Here is a 19,052-nt window from a genome sequence, read left to right as displayed (position 1 = left end):
CTACCAGCCATGATGGCTATGTTTTGCCTCTATCTTTGGCCAGCAGTAGGGGATAGGGAGGATCAGAGTGATTCTTGATCACCATGGGTTAAAAACTTGTCCCAAGAGCCAAGGGATGCTGAGAGCCTGAGATTTTCCTTGAATGAAAGAGAAGTGCATGGAGTGAACACAGACTAACAAATCAAGGCGGGTGAAGGGTGGCTGCCACAGCCCAACCCCCAACAACAGAAACTCAAGATGACCAGTTGGTTGGTGGCAGCTCAGCAGAGCAGCACCAGAGGAGCTACCCAGGGTCAGGCATGAGTTACAAAAAGGAAGCAATGCCCTCAGGTTTCCCCTGAAAGCACTCCTTATCTGGTTCAATTGATAATACAGTCGTACCTTGGAAGTCGAATGCCTTGCGAGTCAAACGTTTTGGCTCCTGAACACCACAAACCCATAAGTGAGTGTTCTGGTTTGCAAATGTTCTTTGGAAGCTGGACATCCACGCGGGTTCCACGGCTTCTGATTGGCTGCAGGAGCTTTCTGCAGCCAATCAGAAGCTGTGCCCTAGTTTCCAAACGTTTTGGAAGTCAAACGGACTTCTGGAACAGATTCAATTCGACTTCCGAGGTATGACTGTACTTGTTTGGTGTCTTCTGCTGCTCTCCCTTCTTTCCAGAGTCTCCTTGGCTTAAGGCTTAAGCCATTTCTCCTCTAGCACTGAGAACATCTCCCTGCCTTCCCCAGCCTCCTTCCCTAGTTTAATAGTTGTCTTTCCTTTGAGCCGACATATTGGCATGTTGATGCTGTCTGCTTGTCAGGTTTGCTCTCTCAACCTGAGAAGCTGGTTCCTTTCCACATGCTCAAGTCATGTGAAATCTAAATCATGCACAAAAGAGTCAGGTTGTCATCCTAAAAGAGGGAAAAGTCATGAAAATTGAATGGGCACAAAACACTTTTGTAATTTGAAACAAATATGTTCAGATCTGGAGCAAGTTGACAGTCTTCACCCCTTCACCCAAAATAATCCATACAAACAAAAACTATGATTGCATGCTTTATTCTGAACTTTTGGTTGCCACCAACTAAGTATTACAGAGTAAACCAATTAAAATTAACAGAAAACAACTAACTTAAATCCATTAATTTCAATGGGTCTGTTCTGAGTTGAATGTAGCTGGAGAGAACCTTTTATATTTGGAGGATTGCAAGAGGCCACAGAGGAACAAATATCAATGCTGCAGCTAGACCAAAAGGACAATTTTTGAGCTTCTTTACTAGCTTTGAAATAAGCTGTTTTGTCTCAGCAGTATTTTGGAGCTAATGTGAAATTAATTTGTGGGAAGGGAAGAGAGAGAATCAGAGCAGCCTTTTTGTTTTTCCTATAAAGCCCTGTTCTGATGTGCTTTTTGCATTTTGGGAAATTCAAAATGGCTCTTTTTCTTCTCACTGGGAGGCAGCAGATAAATATCTACAGGAAAAAAACATTTTTACAGAAAAGTGGACTGTATCCCCCAGCAGTTCCTTTTATTTGAGTGGTGTAGTGTTAAACACCTCTCCAAACAAAAGGTAGTCATTTAAGCAGGTTTGTTAAAAATATAAAGTCACAGTGTGCCAGTCCATGCAACCTGGAGTGACACACAGACAGGCCCATCCAACACGTTTTCTAAAGTCTCCCTGCAACTGAGCTTGGAAGCTAAATAACGGAAAATAAAAGGAAGTTGAAATTCTTCTACATTCAAACTCTGTGCTAGATAATACTACAAAGAATTGCAGAGGCAAACAAGCCTGAGAGTAAAAGAGTGAAGTGCTCAGAGATGAAAAAGGTGTGTCAATACCACTCATACCTGTATAGAAGCTGGTTTTTCCAATCGAAAACTGATATCTTTCTCAACAAGCAACAGGGCCCCATGGATACAGCGAGGGACAGCATCCTGAAAGAGCAGAAACAGAGATTGGAGGAGCCCCTGCTGTTGGCTTTGGCTCTGGTCCAAAGTCTCGTCTGGTCTTATGAGCAGCCGGGCGAGGATCTTTTCTTGACTGTTTGCTTTGCACAGACTTTGCTCTGCCTTCCTACAAGCCATTCCTTTTTTTAAAGTGAAAGAGATAAATTTGATGGCCTGATGGGCACTGCCACCTGCTTGTTCTAACTGGGTTCCTCTGGTCACTCCTTGGGGTTGGAAGGAAGAGGAAAAGACAAAGGAGTTGGTAGCAAAGGCCTCACCTGCAGAACAGCTAAAGCTTTAAAGAGAGCTGGGACTGGAGAGCATCGACGGGCATCTACCAGGATGGTTAGGCCCAAAGCCTGGCACTCGGGCCTGGAAGTCAAAAAGAAAAGAAGACTTCATTGCTGAGAATCCATACAAGCTATTCCAGAGCGCCCAACTCCAGACAATAGCCTCTCAGCAACAGCAGCCCTCAACAGCCCTCAACCCACTGGCCCTATCTTTTATACCACTAAGGGTGCTTCTAGACAGGTGGAACCTGGCACTACCCAATTATTGCCCTTCTCTTCCACGATATCAGTGGAATTGCAGCTGACTATCCACATTGGTCCTCAGGATTTTATTTAAGGAATCATGGGGTGGGGGGAGAGAACTACCGCAAAAGGGCACTTTAAAATCATGCATAAGGGCATTTTTAATCTTCGTTTTAAATAACTGCACATTTAAAGAAATAAATAAAAGTACATTTAATTAAATGTCATTAAACATGGATTGTAATAGTAAATTATTGTAATTCTAAGGAAACTTAGAATTTAAAATTTAACTTAGCACATAAATATTATTATGATTATTATGATTATTATTTACAAAACCCCACCCAGCATAAATCTCTGGAACAGACCAACATAGTTTCCTGTGTCTAGTGGACAACAGCAAGCCAAGGATCATACTAATATGTACTGTCTACTCCATGAGAATTGCTCCTTGATAAGTATGTACAGGATTGCAGCCTGAATTGGTTAGCTTTAAAGGTGCTAATAAGGGACCCGATAAATTTTCAGACCTATGGGGAAAAGTATTCCCCTTCACCAACTTCTTCACTTCTACACATTTTCCCCAAAATATGGAATAAGGTGGAGAGATATTAACTGGGCTAAGACCTGGGAGATCAGGATTAAATTTCCACTGTTGAACCTTGAAGCAGTGAAACCTTTTAACCTTACTGTCTTGTCAGCCTAACCTACCTCACAGGGTGGTGGTGATGATAATAGTAATAATAATAATGATAATGATGATGATAACAACCGCAACAATAATAATAATATACCCTACCCATCTGGTTGGGTTTCCCCAGCCACTCTGGGCGACTTCCAGAACATATAAAAGCATAATAAAATGTTAAAAACTTCCGTATGGGGAAATGGAGAATCATGAGTGCAACCTCGAGCTCCTTGGGAGGAAATGAGGCAATTAATGTAATAAAGAAGATCTCTAGCCTGTCAACCCCTGGCCTGAGGGTAGTGCTTAGGCAAGGTCTGAAGTAATATAAAAACAAGTACAGTAAGTCTAAAAATCAAAGAAAAAAGAATCTGGGACACAACCAGGATTTTCTGGCCTGTGCACATTAGACTCTACATGCAAGTCTTTGGCAAATCCAGTGTGTGAGTTTCTGCTGGGACAGGCTTGCCTGGGTGAGCTGTCCAGGCACAGTGTCATCCATGCTCCTATATAGGCTTTACATACTATGTTCTCATTTGAACAGTCCCTTGCAGCTTACTACTTTTCGTAATGCCATTTAAAATTTGACAAAGCACTTTATCATTTTTTATCCTCTCAACTAACCAGTAAAGTAGGCCACAGTGCAATTTTAGCAAAACAACAACAAGAACAGTACTTCCATCTTGAAGGTTAACTAAGTTGCTGTGCTCAGGGCTTGATGGCCCCGATGCCTCCTGATTTTCAAAAGCACAGTATCTCTGCAAACAGCACACATGGAGAAGAAATGCAGCCTGCAGAACGGGAAACACTAGAAGGCCTACTGGTGTGATACATATATTGTGCAGCAACATTTCTTCCTGTTCTGGTCACTCTCTCCTTCTTCCCTTCCTCAGTCATCCCACAAACCTGAGGACACTCCGTAAGTACAGGAGGAGGCGCATCAGCTCACTAGCATTGCAGTGTGGGTTTAGCCAAATTGTATTCCTCATTGTGATGATGACCACAGCATGTCCATACTTGTCTCTGGTGCCTGTGAATAAGGATGATTTGGTTAAATCTGGCTACTGGGCAGGAACTACAGTTATGCTCTTTCCATCCACAGGAAGCCCTTGGGAAATGCTGGCCATTGGCCATTCGCCTGGACAGGTAAAATGCAGGCAGACACGCAGACTTTATTCTAATGAGATAACCTGTGGCTCCTAATCCTTTTAGTGGACAAAACACCTAGGCGGTTTCACCTTGGGCCTTTGATCCAAACGGATGTCTCTGTTGGAACCCCAACACAGAAGATTTCCTGGGCTCTCTTCTAAACAAGACTAACCTGACTTAGTGAGGTAGAAGGATGAAAATGTGAAAGGCGCTTGCTTTTAAAAAAGGCAGTTCACAGTTCTCTCCTTCTATGACTTGGTTTGGGTGCTTTTATTTGCAGGATTTTCATGCAAATGCAGTATGTGGAACACCACTTGAAAACTACTAGTAGTACTACTACCTAGTACTTAAGACTAGAGCCCAAAGACCAAAGACATGGACTATAGAATTTCAGCAACAGTCTATGAAGAGCCATGCTTATTACCTGGCAGGCAGGCAACTCCACTCCTAAGCACCTCCCAGTTTACATCCTTCATGGAAGTGGGGACAGTTTGCTGACTTCCACCAGATGGAACGAAGGGATATTCTTGGTGTGTGGCCACTGCTGAGCCTTCTTCCCAGATAGATCCATGATCAGCTGGCACCAGCCTAACTTGGTCACCTCCTCTGCTGAATTCTTCTACCCATTTCAATGAGGCTTCTGTAAAAGAAAAAGTGATGCTAGAAGAATAGGTCTATCACCCACTTTGTGTTGGGTATTTGGCTGTGAAGCTTGGGTTATAAAATTGTTGCTTTTTCCTCTTAAGGCCTCTTTTGCATAGGAGAATCAGGAGAAGAAGGAAGGATTGGTTTGGCAGGTTTGCTTGCCTGCCTTCACTTTCACTGTGCCAACTACAGCCCATGCTGTCGCATATGCACACACAGACCCGTGTCAACATTGCCAAATAAATTCAGAGAAAATTCGTTTCTTTATTAAACTGCAACAGTTAAAAATAAAGCAAATATAATAAACACAAAAATACCCAATTATAGTGTGTTTAAAAGCCACTACTCCACACACCTGCTTATTTATAGCCATTGAACATCAGCCCAAAGAGGGGAGGGTAGTAACAGCTCCCATGGGAAATATACCAGCTGAGACCTAGAGAAACAACACAGGACCAAATTCATGATGGGCAGGTTTCTAATCTGACTGCACCATTTTCCTGATCTAAATGCCCCCTAACTGAAGCTGTCCTGTAGGGGGATATAGGTGCCTAGGATAAAAGCAGCTTCAGGGTTGGGGAGGCAATTTAGATTGGAAAAACAGCACAGAAGGAAAGGGTTAAATGTCTCCTGTCCAAGTGCTAATCCCCATTTATCCAATTTGTGAGGCTCTATGTCTGCATTGAACTGAAACGATTGCCCCACCACCACACACAAAAAATCTCAACAACAACTGGCAGAAAGCTGCTATCAGATCTCCTGACATCTCATCTTGCCTCAAGAAGCAGCTACCAGGAAAAAAAGTTCTCTCAACACCTTACTTGTCAAACGTGGCATGCAAATGGCGGCACTCTCGACTGATCTTCCCTGTGGCAAGCGTAGGGAGGAGAGAAGGCAGCCGCGGAGGTAATTAGAAACAAAGCCTATGAGTTTTCTTGGTCAAGAGCCACACCTTACATTGTGACCAGAAGACAATAAGGAGCTAATATAGATGCTGGAGAACTGATGTAATTCGTTCTTTGCTGTAACTGAGAAGGTGGGCTGCTGTTATTGGTACTGCAGGCCAGGACACACCATGTTACCCTCCTCCAGAATGCTAAAGAAGTATGGATCAGAAAGGAGTTTTCTCCCCATTCTTTGTTTTCATGCCCACCTCCAGAAGTGGAAGAGGAAGAGGAAAAGGCCTGGGACAAGCTGCCTTCCAACAAGAAAAGGGAAGGTTTACAACTATTTTGATTTTTTAAAATTACCTCAGATCTTTCTGACTCTGCAATATCCTTCAATGAATAGCATTAAGGGGCATCTTTTTTTGATAGCAAAGCTGCTAACAACTCAATTAAACACAAGTTGTGTACATCTCAGCCAGACCCAAGTGAAGACTCGCAGGGAGCAAGCTTTCAGAGCCAAGCAGGGCAAGAAGTGCAGCCCCGGCACCAAAAATGGCTGCTTCTACACACACACACACACACACACACACACACACAGTCCCTCTCCAAAGTCTGCTGCTATAGGCCTGCTGTCTGCTGGTGTGGTGTGACATCTGGCCTCCACTCCAGGCCCTTGTGCCAAGGACCCACTTCCTCAAAAAGCACCTCTGCACAGGGCTCATTCACTTCAAGGGAGTTTGCAAATTAGAGGAATGGCTCATAGTTCAGTGGGATAGCAACCAATTTGTCCACAGAAGGTCCAAAGGTTCTATCCCCGCTGGCGTCTCCAGGATGGGATATGAAAGACTCCTCTCTGAAACTCTGGAGAGCCACTGGAAGTCAGTGTAGACAGTACTAAGCTAGTTGGACAAATGGATTTGACTGAGTATAAGGCAACTTCCTATTATTAATGTAAATCCAACTGGATTCTGCCCACATAGCCAACCCTGCTGCTGCAGCATATCTCTGAAGCCAACCACCAAGAAAGGACAGGGAGAAGGAGTCAGTAAGGAACAGACAGACAAATACACACTCAGGTTTCCAAAACAGCCAGTTTTTGCCTTCCACAATAGCATGCAAGATGCTCTAACCTGCTTGAAGCATTCATCAAGATCTTTACCTAAATGCTTCTTCAGGGAGGGAGCTTCATTTGCATTACAGATCATTTTGAAATGTTGTGTGTTAAGCAACAACTGTGTGGGCAGGTAAGCAGGCAGCCGATTCCTCTGACTCAGCTCCAGCACGTGCCGAGCGAGCAGGCAAACTCACTCACATGCGCTCCACAAGTGCACACCAAACAAGGCCTGCTTCTTTTCATGTCACAACAACAAGGACATCCCTAATGGACTGCTTCCCTGTCCTTCCTCTCATCCTTCTGTTTCCACCCCAGGTGATTTTCCCTAGCTGCTGCAGCAAAAATAAGCCATGATTTGGCTTTGCATGTTGTCTGGACCCAGGCTTATGATTTGTCTCACTCCATTGCAACCAAGTGGGTTTCTAGCTCACAGTCTGCCAGGGTGAGACAAACTACCAGCCTGGGTTCAGACAACATGCTAAGCCAAACCATGGTTTAGTTCAAGATGGCAGGGCAGAGGCAGCAAGGCTGGAAGAGGAGCAAAGATGCGACCTCATCTCTAGGAACTCTCATGCCTGCATATTCACACTTAGTTTAGATTAGTGTTATAAAAGCACTATAGATGCCTATGTATATGCTGCACAAACACTTAAAAAATCAAAACCCTGCAACCAGAAAATTTAATTATGTATCCAGAAAAGTTTGCACACTTCAAATGTATGCAAATTGCTTATTTGCACAAAATGGACAATAGGAAGAGTCCTGTTGTAACAGGCCAATGACCCAATGCCTGTAGGAAACTGGCAAGCAGGACCCTTCATGGAACACAAGGGCTAGAAATTTGTGGGGGGGGGGGTTTTGCGGGGAGGGGGGCGTGTCATTTTTTACGGAGGATGGGAAAAGGAGAGCCGAAATTGGTAGGATTATTACTATTAATATTTAATCCACATTTAGTCCAAAAATGTCCTAGGATACTCTGAGGATGCTGAAGCTCCTCCCTGGCACAGGGAAGCATCAGAGGAGGCCTGAACTCTCAACCTCCACCCCTTGCCTTCCTTGCATAAAAGTCACTTTGCCAGAAGAACAAACAAACCCACATTTCCCAAATTAATGACACAAATCCTACCTGTGACTACTTGGTCCCCATTTGAGACATTCCTGGTGCTGCCTTGTAACATCGTTTTCACTGGTGCAGAGGGGAGGGGTGCTACTGGGCCCTCCTTATCGGGTTGGGGCTTGCCTGTCAAACATTCCACCTTTGGGGGGGTTTCCAGCATCAAAGTGTTTGGTTTGCTTAGCAGGTATGGTAGGTCCACCCAACAAGCCGCAGCTTCTTCTTTGTTACCCTGATTAGAAGCATCCTCAACTTGTGCATCTGTCTCCACTGAAGGGCTGCTGCAGCTGCTCCCCACTGTTTTTGCTGTTATCCCAGAACTGACAGGTAGAAAAGCACTCTCAGCTTCCTGTTGAGAACAATCCACATTCTCTTGCCCAGCCTCTTGGAGCAGGTGTGCCTCTGCCTCACCTTGGAGTGGCAAGGTGCTTCCAGAACTGGTCTGCTTCTCCTTCTCAGAGAGACTTTGCTTGGCTAAACATTGGAGGTTTTCCTCTCCATAAACACTGCTGCCCAACCCCACTAGTGCCTCTGCTGGCTTTGGGCTCACCTTTTCCAACTGCTCAACTGGGTGATGGAGCTCCACCAGCCACTCAGAAGTGTGACCTGTGACTTCTACTAACAGTTCTTGTGGGAGGTGACTGTGTGCTGCCGCCCTCACATCAGAGAAGGGTTTTGGTGACAGTGACTTTGGCATGGGTGGGGAAAAGGCATTCTCCTGCAACCTTGGGCTGGAAGGGTCAGAGTCCTTGGCCAAATGTCCCAAATGAGGCTCAGGGAAATTATCCTTCCCAGAACTCCCACAACCCTCCCTGGTGCCTGTTCCTAGCACACTAGAGCAATAGCCATGCTCAGAGGCCCTGCTGCCATTTCCCAGCTCTGTGCTATTCCTCTGAGCTGTCTCTGTTATTTCAGAAGCCACAGCTGTCAGAGACCTACATTCAGCATCTTCTCCATCATGGTAGCTGCACATTGCGTACCTCCAGTCAAGCTCATGTTCTGGCTGGGCCTGTCCCTTTACATCAGAAGGCTCCTTGGGATCAGAGCCAGCAGCAGGCCCCTCATAATCTTCCAATAGCAATTTGTCACTTTCTAGTTCATGATCATCCTCCAAAAGATTCCTAGCATTACTGGCCTGGGTATCAGAGGACTTTGCTGTGTCCAGATGCCCGTGTGGCATTAATACAACTGCTAAACCAACTCTATTCCTCAGGCTAGTGCTGCTGTCCTGATTGGCTGCAGGCCTGTCCTTTACTCTCATCCTCGGCTTAGTGCAGTAACTGAGGGAGACTGATTGAGGTCCAAATTTAGGCAGTGAAACATCTGTGAGCTCCACATATTCCCCTTCCAGGTCACTTATAGAGTCTTTTCCAAGGCCTGGGCTCACACAGTCCATGCTGGCAGCTGCCCTCACAAGTTGCTCTGTTGCATTGGTCATGAAGAAGCTGTCTTCAGGTAAACTGGGTCCATTAAAAAGTTGGGACTCCACTTCAAGGGAGCTGCTTTGAGACGGCACCTCTGAAAAGACCAAATCTGAAGGCTGTTCAGTCACTGGAACAGAACTTAAGCCACTGTTCATTTTGGGGGGGCTTTCAATAAATTCTGGATTGACTATTCTGTCCCAGGGCACCCGGAATATTTTATCTTCTGTGCCTAGTAAGCAGTTTTCCAGTGCCATTCCCATCCGCTCCCTGTTGATGCCATTCAGCCATTCCACAGTGAAAATGGAAGTGTAGGAGACTTCAGGAACCACAAGCTCATCAACATTATGCTTGTCCTCGGCCAAACATTTCACAATGATTCGTGGGGACTTTTTCAAGTAAGGGACCACCTGCAGGTAAAAGTCTCCTGGTCTCAGGATCCGCCAGTCGAAGGAGCCAAGTTGAACTACAATCTTCTCATGGATGCAGAGGGGCCAGCCCTCATGCCGGAACAGCAATCCGCAATACTGGACCTGAAGGAAAATGATAATCCAGGTGAACTGACCGCAAGCAGGTTTTCAGAACAGACAACAGACATCCTAACAATGATCTCATAGCTTTCTATTAACAGCAGCACAAATGGAAACAGCCGGATGATGGAAAACTGGGGCTGGTCTTACATTGACTTTTGGCATGTCTGAGTGTGCACAACCCATTTTATTTCTAAAGAATACATGGCAAATTGTGATGAGAGTATCTCAAAGACCCCCTGACTCACTAGTAAGATCTTCAGGTAACGCCACCTTTCAATGTAGCTATTAGAGACCTTCCCCTGTGGTGCTACATTGTATAACTTCCTCCCCATATCTATCAATTTGCTGTTCTTCATGTTTAGGTTTCTAAGAGCAATGAAATCTTGTTGAACACTTTTTCTTTTTCGGCTTTGCAATGTTTATGTGGTTGCAGTCCTGGAGCATTTTAAAAAATGTCAGGCATTTCCATGCCCTTCAGAGCATCAATCCCAGGGTGAATGTTTTATTTACTTGTCAATTTTTTTGTTTTACTGTGATACTGTTTTAAACAATGAGTCAGGGACCAGGGTCAAAAGGCAAAGCATCAATGCATCAATAAGCAAAAAGCTGCTTAATGAAGCATTTTGGTGGTAGCAACACCAAGGGGGAGGGGCTTTCCATTCTCCTGTTCACTTTGAATGTGGTTCTACAGCTTGAGAAAAGAGGAAAGAAGGACGGTGGTGATCCTGAAGCCACAGAAAAGCTAGAACAGGCCCCAGGTCCTTCCCTGATTTGGATTTAGTCTGCCTACGCAACCCGCAACCCTCTGACTGACTCTGCGCACAAAAACAAGTCCCTTTGACTTCCATGGAAAGCTGATTTGGGTATGAAAACACGCTAAGGCATGAGTCCCACACAGAGGCAGCACTGCTAGGAGGCAAGCTGGGACAGCCATCCCTGGGGACAGGTTTTGGGTTCCATGAAGATCATGATAGGTTACAATCTTCCAATTATTCTATGTAAGTCCCACTGAAATGAATGTGCCGCAGTGGGGAGGGAAGGAAGAGCCACCCGGATGTTCCACATCATGCACCAGAGTCCTGGGCCAGATCTGGTTCCGTAAAGTCTGCACAAACCAGAGAGCCACAGTTGCTACTGGGGAAGGAGACTCCTTAGCAGCTACTGAGATCCGCAAATATTGTGACAGCAAAGGAGAACAGAAGCAAAACTTCTGATTGGGCAATCACTTGGCACCTTTCCATCAGAAACTTGACAGTCTGCTGCCTGCCAAGAGTAGGTGGGGGGAGGGAGCTGAAGGTGTGTAACTGTAGAATCCAGGCAAGAGAACACACCTCCTGCAAGACACCCCACCCTTTTTGTTCTTGTATTAATAGGCATCTATAGAGAACATGTGGCTAATGGAGGGCATGTTTTGTTGCTAATGTTCAGGCTGGACCCTCAAGCTAGGCAATGGCAATGCAACGGGGTTGGAAGGAGGTCACACGGTGACTGGCCTTCAACACTGATGCATTTGCATAAAACAAAATGTTTTTAAATCCGAAAAAACATTGTTTTTCTTAAGTAGGACAGTTACATAATTGTTCACTATGATAAACACATAACAAGTCAGAACATTTAAAGATTCCAAAATAATTACTGCTACTGGGAGGTGGGGGTGGAGATGGGGAATCCAGAGTATGCCTCATTGCCATGGGCAAGAGGACAGTGTCCCCTTGAGGATTCTTTGGCTACCCTTTGGCTACTTTCGCCAGTGCATCCGGTGGCACTGCTCCCTGTCCCCCCTCCTCCTTAGCTGAGTAGGAGCCTAGGCATGAGCATCATGGCGGGTTCTCAGTTCCCACCTGCAGCGCTAGCAGAATCTTCTGGGTCAACCTGGAGGCAGCATGATACTCACACAGGCATCCTGCTGAACGCACTGCAAGATGTGCTTGGCTGGAATCAGAAAGTCGATGAGGTAGTGCAGGCCGTCCCCACGGTATGTCTTCTCCACCACATCAAAGACCTGGCACAGAACCGTGGCTGCTGTGACCTCGAATGGAGGGTAGAGTGCCGAGAGCGTACTCTGGATACAACTGTCCAGGGACTGGGAATCCTGCCAAGAGAAGGAAAGGAGAGCGTGAAGTGGCTCAGGAGGAGCAACAGGTGGAAACTGTGCCTGCCGGGACTCAGGTTGCTACTTGGCAGAGGACATCGATGTATCCGCCCTCTTCATTTTTTGTGCCACCATTCTGAACCACCGCCATCCACCAAGCCCAGCTCCTCTACCGTGCAAATGAAGCGCTCACCTAGTCTCGACAGAGTGGCGGCAGACAGCTTACGCTGCAAAATCCTTCCCCTGACTGAGCAGGGGTGGGGCTGTTGCTAAACTATTATTATTGTAGATATCAGTGCGCAGGGTGTGTGTGTGAGAGAGAGAGAGAGAGTGAAAAAGAGAGACTAAAAGGGCTTATGCAGCTGCTGGTCCGGCTTCCCAGAACTGCAGGCTTACAAGGTGTCCCCTGGTGGAATTATATTGAAAAAGAAAAGTTCCCCCTAAACTGGGGGTGGGAGGTATGGGAAAAAGAAGTGGCTAAAAGTGTTTAGTACAGTTTTCTCACAGTCACTCCAGCTAGAAATGGGACTCCAAAGCCAAGAGCTTTAGAAAGCAGCCATGATGACAGTATGGCAGAGCAAGAGGAAGGCACGACCCATCATACCACCAGCACAAGCTGGGTTTGGGTTTCTAAAGCCAGCTAGAGCGTATCATAAAAAGTTTATATTATGCTTCCGAACATTGTCCATGTACCGTAGTCCCCTGTTCTGCTCTCAACATACAGCACACTCTCTGCCAGCCCTAGCCTGGAGGTACCCTCCCTGCCTTTGAAATCTGCAGCTGCCCACCTTTCTTTATGAGAAAGCCAGCTCTTGCTCTGGTGACTGCTACATCAATCCCCTTTCTCCTCCAAGAAAACACAGATTCTTAACATAAGGGAATCTAATTTACATAAATTTTAAATAGCTCTTTTAAACTATTAATATCAGTGATTTTTTTGTTTTACACTTTTTGTAAACCTCTTTAAGGTGGCTTTGCCACAATCAAGTGGTAAATAAATTTTATGAAATAAATGTGCAAAAACATTTAAGCATTTAATAAATTACTATTTTAAAAAATGAGATTGTGTTGCTTCTTTTAATTGCATTATTAGCATTTACTAGACTCTAGGGCAGACTATTTAAGCAAGAATTAGCAGAACACATTGTATTATTATTATTATTATTATTATTATTATTATTAAAATTCATACACCCTTCATGATAAGACCTCAGGGTGGTTCACAGAATAAAATACAAGATAAAAACACAACTAAATAATTAAAACAAAACAGCAAAACAATAAGCCCTCTTCCCACATTATAAGGAAACAAAGCTAAAGGAGATGGTAGTCTGGGCCAAACCCCCTTCAGGTTTCTGGGAGACTGCATCACTTACCCACTTTTCAACTACCACAAAGAATAGGAACTCTAACTCCAGATTAGGGGAACCCCAATATGTATCCACATTCTGAACATTGAGAAAATTGTGGCCTTTTTGACTTAAAATGGAAGCAGAAGGTACAGTAGCATCTACGCACATGCTCAGAAGACATAAGATTGGCCTCCTGGGAGTGATCTTTGTAGCAGGGTAGGCCGCAGCCTCAAGAGCCAACCTCCCTTCTTGCAAGGGTGGCTTCCTTCACTGTGACACCAGCGCCAAAGAGACCAAAAGGCAGGATCCTGCAGTCTCAGCAGTTCTGCTCGCTGCCAAAACGAATACATCTGACAACAATTAACTTGTCATCTCCTAATGAATTCAGATGAGCCACCCACTCTGCAGAATGTGCTTCAAGCACAAAGTGTCCTTTTCCTCAACATCTGAGGCTAAGTCACACTTTTATTTTAAAGGTGATAAATCTCTGAATTTACCAAATCAGGGAAAGCCTTTAAGTCTATCGGTCCTTCCAAAGTGACAATGCTGGAGACTTTCATGCAGCTCAGTCTATCCTACTTTATCTTCTCCCTATCAAAATGTGAGTCACTTTGAGTTGCCTTGGGCAAATTGTAGCAACTAACAAGTATAATAAATATAACAAATATAATCAATCATCAATAATAAAATGATTTCACATAATTTGCTGTGAAGATGAAATGCAGGTGCAGGGAGGACCCTAAATTCCTTGGAAGAAAAACAGGATATAAATATAATAAATGCAATGCAATTAAATGAAAGCAAGGTGATAAAAGTTACCATGTGCAAACTTTCTTCCTCAAAAAGAACTTAACAAGAGATCCTGGGCTGCAAGTGTGAACTATTGCCTCTGCCAGAAATTAGCAGCTGTTGTTCCTGGGACTTTCTGCTTTTTCTAACCATGCCCAGCAGTCTCTTTCAAAGACCAGCTGCCTAATAAAGCGTAGACCCTGGTTCTGAAATTAGGTGGGAGCTCTTAGGACGCACAGCGGAGAAGGTGGGCTAGCTTGTACTAGAAAGGAGAACACAACTTATCTGAGTTACCCTGGCAGCCATCACTCACCTATCTGCAAAGCACAGCTATGTTATAGCCATTCCATGCAGAGAGCGGACAAATCACACAAAAAATTGAACACTATAAAGAAGCAGGTTACAACGCATCATGTGACTTGTTACTGGATCCATTTTTCCTTTACTAGGTGTGCCTGAATCTTTTTGAGTCACTACATATACTACAACCAAGATACCACGATTGGAATACCCCACAGAAAATTAGTGAGGCTCACCAGTCTGCAAAATTGGGGTGCACGAGAGAAGCCTGTCACAAAATGGGGGTGAAATCTGACATAAGCAGCTGGCAATTGCTGGCATCATTTTCTACTGATAGCAGATCACTCTTTGGAAATGGTTTAATTGCTTGCCATAGGTTTTCCTATGAGGGGAAAGGTTCTCAGATATGAGGCAAGAGGCGGAAATGTGGGGCTGGGCTCACAGAGGGGAAGATGAGGCTGGCCTTCTCAGTTCTTACCTTCTTCTCTCCCTGGTCCAGCTGAGTCTCTGGGGCCACCCAAACAGTGAAGCCAGCAGGCCTCCCCTCGGCCTATTGGACAGGGCCTCTTGGCAGGCAAGATGGAGGACAGCAAACCCTCCTGGCTCGCTCCTTGCCACCACCAGCAGGCCCTTCACGCCTCCTGCCCTACAGTGGCACAGGGCACAGAGGAAATTGTCCTCGCAGCAACTTAACAGAGGTCTCCCCTCCCCTCAGAAGGAACCATGGAGGGTGCTGCTGCCTGGGGTTGGGCACTTGGGTATTGGCATCTACTGAATCAGCCACCCCGCAGACAAGATGCCTCGCTCATTAAGGAGCAGTCACTGTCCCCCAATACACACCCCTTTGCAAAGTCCAAATTGCCTCCCTCCCCCCCTTCTTGATGGGCCTTCAGGGGTGTATTCTAGAAAAGATTCCGCGCCAAGAATCTCTGCATTTAGTACTCCAATTACATTATATAACTGTACATCAATGTATACAATTTATTCTGGCAGCCATAATTTGCAAAACATAGGGTGAACATTTTGACAAGAAATAAGGTGATGGGGAATGATGAAGTCAAATGCAGTTCAGCAAAATATCCCACGCAAAAAAAATCAAATCAGTTTTCCTGCTTGATTGCAGCCTAGGATCATGGCAATCATGAGTCATTGCTTTTTCCATTTTTATTATTTTTTAAATCTCACACTGAGAAAAATGCAAGACACCAACCCAAATCTTTATTTTTCCATTGACACCAATGTCTCTTACATATATAATTCAAAATACTTGACAACATTTTGTTGTCCTCACTTGTATATACTATTTTTTTAATTTAGAAAATTGATAGACCACTTGATCAAAAAAAAAGATCATCCAAGTCTGGAATTCTTGCTGTTATTCCCCTGCCCTAGAAGTGCACCCAAACTATATTCTGCTCTTTCCTAGGCACTGAATTTGTACCATTAAAACCAGGGCCTCAAGTGCCATAATGTCTTGGGCCAGCCCTGGTTAAGACTGCCATAATAAAAGTTTACTGCACTTAGGAAGCACCTCTGTTATCTGGCCACAAATGCAAGCCAAGGCAGCATCCCTAGTGAGGAAATGCACAATTCAATAGAAGATTTCTTACACATTTGGGTGTGTGACTTTCACTCAATATGTGTTCTTTCCCATTAATAATGTCACTGGCCTGCAAGTTTACCATTATTTTAACTGTGTTTAATCCATTGCTCCTGACAAAGGAGACACCTCTGAAATGCATTGAGCTAAATAAACAGCTGATTAACAAAAGCACCAGATCTTGCCTCTTTTTATTTTCATGACCTTCACTGCCAACATCCTAGTATTCCAGCATTTAAGCCATGGGTAGGCAAACTAAGGCCTGGGGGCCAGATCCGGCCCAATTGCCTTCTAAATCCGGCCCGCAGACGGTCCGGGAATCAGTGTGTTTTTTTACATTAGTAGAATGTGTCCTTTTATTTAAAATGCACCTCTGCGTTATTTGTGGGGCATAGGAATTCATTCATAGATTTTTTTCAAAATATAATCTGGCCCCCCACAAGGTCTGAGGGACAGTGGACCGGCCCCCTGATAAAAAAAGTTTGCTGACCCCTGATTAAAGCATTCCTGAAAACTAAATGAATATGTTCCCATGGTCCTAGCATGGATTTATTTTCAGTATTAGAGCACCTGCTTGCTATGCAGAAGGGCTAAAGCTCAGTCCTTAGAACCACCAGTCAAAAGATTGCAGAGAAGCATTCTGAGGGGGTCACAAATCTTGAGCGGCTGCCGGTCAGAGTAGACAGTAGTCCCACACGACGTAGAGCAGTGATCTGACTCAGTGTTACACAGCTTTCTACGTGTGTGTGTGTGTGTGTGAGAGAGAGAGAGAGAGAGAGAGAGAGAGAGACCTCATCCACAAGCAAGGCCAGTAACAGCCCACTCTGAGACCTATTGGAACAGCAACAACCTCACATGCTCCTTCATTTCCATGCAGATCAAAGAAGGGTGGAGACTTTAAACAACTTGTAAAAGACGCCTTTGTGCAGAAAGGGACGTGTGCCAAAATATGGACGTTTATGAAGCACAAGCACACAAAGGGGAACATATCCCCAGGCGTTTCTCCCTGATCTATTAATCAGCCTAGCATACCAGCCTTTGGAAAGTGTAAGGAAAACCTCAGTTTAAAAAATGAGATGTGTTCCTGTAGATGGTCCAGTGAACAAAGAATTGACAGCCACCAACCAACTACTGAGATAAAAGCTCTCTGATTTTGCAGATCCAGGAGGATCTCTAGTTGACTCCTTGGCATTTCCTACTTGAAAATGGGGGGGGGGGGGGAGAGAACCTTAACTTTTCCATCCCCCCTTTTCCCCATTCTCTCTCACTGTTGAGATCAAACTACAAGTTCCACTAATTGTGTGGCAAATTGGGTGCTTCTGTCCTTCATTTTCCGTCATGCACTCTGCAGATTTGTTGCTGATGATGCATTCCACCTTTGAAATTCATTTTGGGTTTGTGGCCAAATGCCCAGTCATACTTGTCCCATTGAGATCCTGCATGCTATCCCAGGAGCACGTTCATCACCCACTACATGAAAGGCAAGTAGGGCACAGACTGGCTCAGATACCACTGGGCACAGGAAGCTAAGAACCCTCCTTGCCTGCCAGGCTTAATTCCAGGTTGTGGGAGGCCCCCAGCAACATGCCAATGGGAGCGGGAGCTCTCATATTTTTCACAAACACCCTCAATTGCCTTTAATTTGTTCCTATTTTTCTTGTGCAGCAGGTTGTTTAATACTCGTTTCCTGTTTTTAGCCAGCTCAAGTGTGCACATAAGGGGTGAGAGAAAAATTATGAGGAATGATTTTGTCTGCAAAGAGGAAACTCATAATTAAAAACATTAGAAGAGCATGGCTGCTCATCTAGTCAAGCACCTAATTCTCACAGTAGCCAGCCAGATGCCCCAAGGGAGGCCCATAAGCAAGCAGGACCTGAGTGCAACAGCACCTGTGCAATCCCCACCTGGGATTCCCTGCTCCGTTACTGTTTGGCCATGATTTCATTATTAGAGTGTGGACTTTCTCCAGTATTTCCCAGGATCTACCAGATAAAAGAAATACAGTTCATTCTCTGAAAAGAACTGAGCCTGGGGCATTCTCATACAAAAGTAGTGGGGTGTGGAAAGTATTATTATTGCCTTCATCATCATTAAAAGGTGGCTAAGGTTGTCATCTTTTTACTGCCTGGCTCCTGTGCCTTGAACAGCAACTCGACACATTGAAATTCAAGCTTATGTCCACATTCCCCTTTACTGGGCACTCATTAACTTTCCAGTGCTGGGTTTTTAGTCACAAGACATCATCAAAAATGCAAATGAATATTGTACTTCGTTATACTACTGCCTGATGCCGTTGCTTCTCAAAACCAGCTTCACACTGATTGGAGCCCTTAAGCTATTCCTAATTAGTCTCTAGCCAAGGTGTGGGCAGCTATGCATCAGGGAAAGACGTCCACACCCCTGTCAGTGCGCTTTAAGGCAGTAATATAAACACACCCTTCGTGGGTGAATCTTCTGGCAAGGGAGGAAGAAGCTGCACATGCCCGATTTCACTGTGTCGAGCCTACTGTTTAAGCACAAGAGCAAGATCAGTAAAAAGGTGGCAATCTTCAGCAAGCCCCCATCTCTCAGGAACCTCATGTCATCTTTATTCTTAATAATTCATCTCACAGTAGGGGTCTTCTCATCTCCCTCTGCCCAGGTTCTAAGCCAGACAGAGCCTTAATGGGATTTTTATTTTTAATTACAACAGAGCTAGCCAAGCCCTGCAAGGATTCACTGTGCCTTCCAGATGTTGTTCCAGCACTCCAATTCCTAGCAACCCCAGCAGCCAGCATAGATTAAAGTCAGGAATGGTGGGACTTCGAGCCCAAGAATGTTTGGTGTGGGTGGGTGCGCACCCAGTTGGCAAAGGCAACTGCTGCAGGCATCAGCTTGACTTCCTTGCTTGGATCTTGACCTTGGCCGGCG

At 44.9% G+C, this 19,052-nt stretch overlaps 1 protein-coding gene across 7 annotated transcripts in view; it reads right to left on the bottom strand.

The window, feature by feature from the left end:
* PLEKHG4 (pleckstrin homology and RhoGEF domain containing G4) overlaps positions 1 to 19,052 on the bottom strand; it is a 59,403-nt gene that overhangs the window by 22,300 nt on the left and 18,051 nt on the right. For 3 of the 7 annotated variants that reach the window (XM_083452771.1, XM_083452767.1, XM_083452765.1), the window contains exons 2-7: positions 11,904 to 12,101; positions 8,068 to 10,009; positions 4,720 to 4,935; positions 4,053 to 4,176; positions 2,207 to 2,300; positions 1,830 to 1,916 (exon numbers count right to left, since the gene is read on the bottom strand). In XM_083452771.1, coding sequence (XP_083308897.1) covers positions 1,830 to 1,916; positions 2,207 to 2,300; positions 4,053 to 4,176; positions 4,720 to 4,935; positions 8,068 to 9,739 — 2,193 coding nt within the window. In that variant the 5' untranslated portion in view covers positions 9,740 to 10,009; positions 11,904 to 12,101. Of the gene's footprint in view, positions 1 to 1,829; positions 1,917 to 2,206; positions 2,301 to 4,052; positions 4,177 to 4,719; positions 4,936 to 8,067; positions 10,010 to 11,903; positions 12,102 to 12,294; positions 12,411 to 13,619; positions 13,650 to 14,272; positions 14,426 to 15,020; positions 15,353 to 19,052 lie in introns of those variants that run through there. The other 4 variants (XM_083452768.1, XM_083452769.1, XM_083452766.1 and 1 more) reach the window with 4 other exon arrangements.

Source organism: Podarcis tiliguerta, assembly GCF_965153285.1.
Source record: "Podarcis tiliguerta genome assembly, chromosome: 8".
Classification (NCBI taxonomy): domain Eukaryota; kingdom Metazoa; phylum Chordata; class Lepidosauria; order Squamata; family Lacertidae; genus Podarcis; species Podarcis tiliguerta.
The sequence above is the reverse complement of the archived record's forward strand: the minus strand, read 5'-3'. Positions and strand labels throughout refer to the sequence as shown.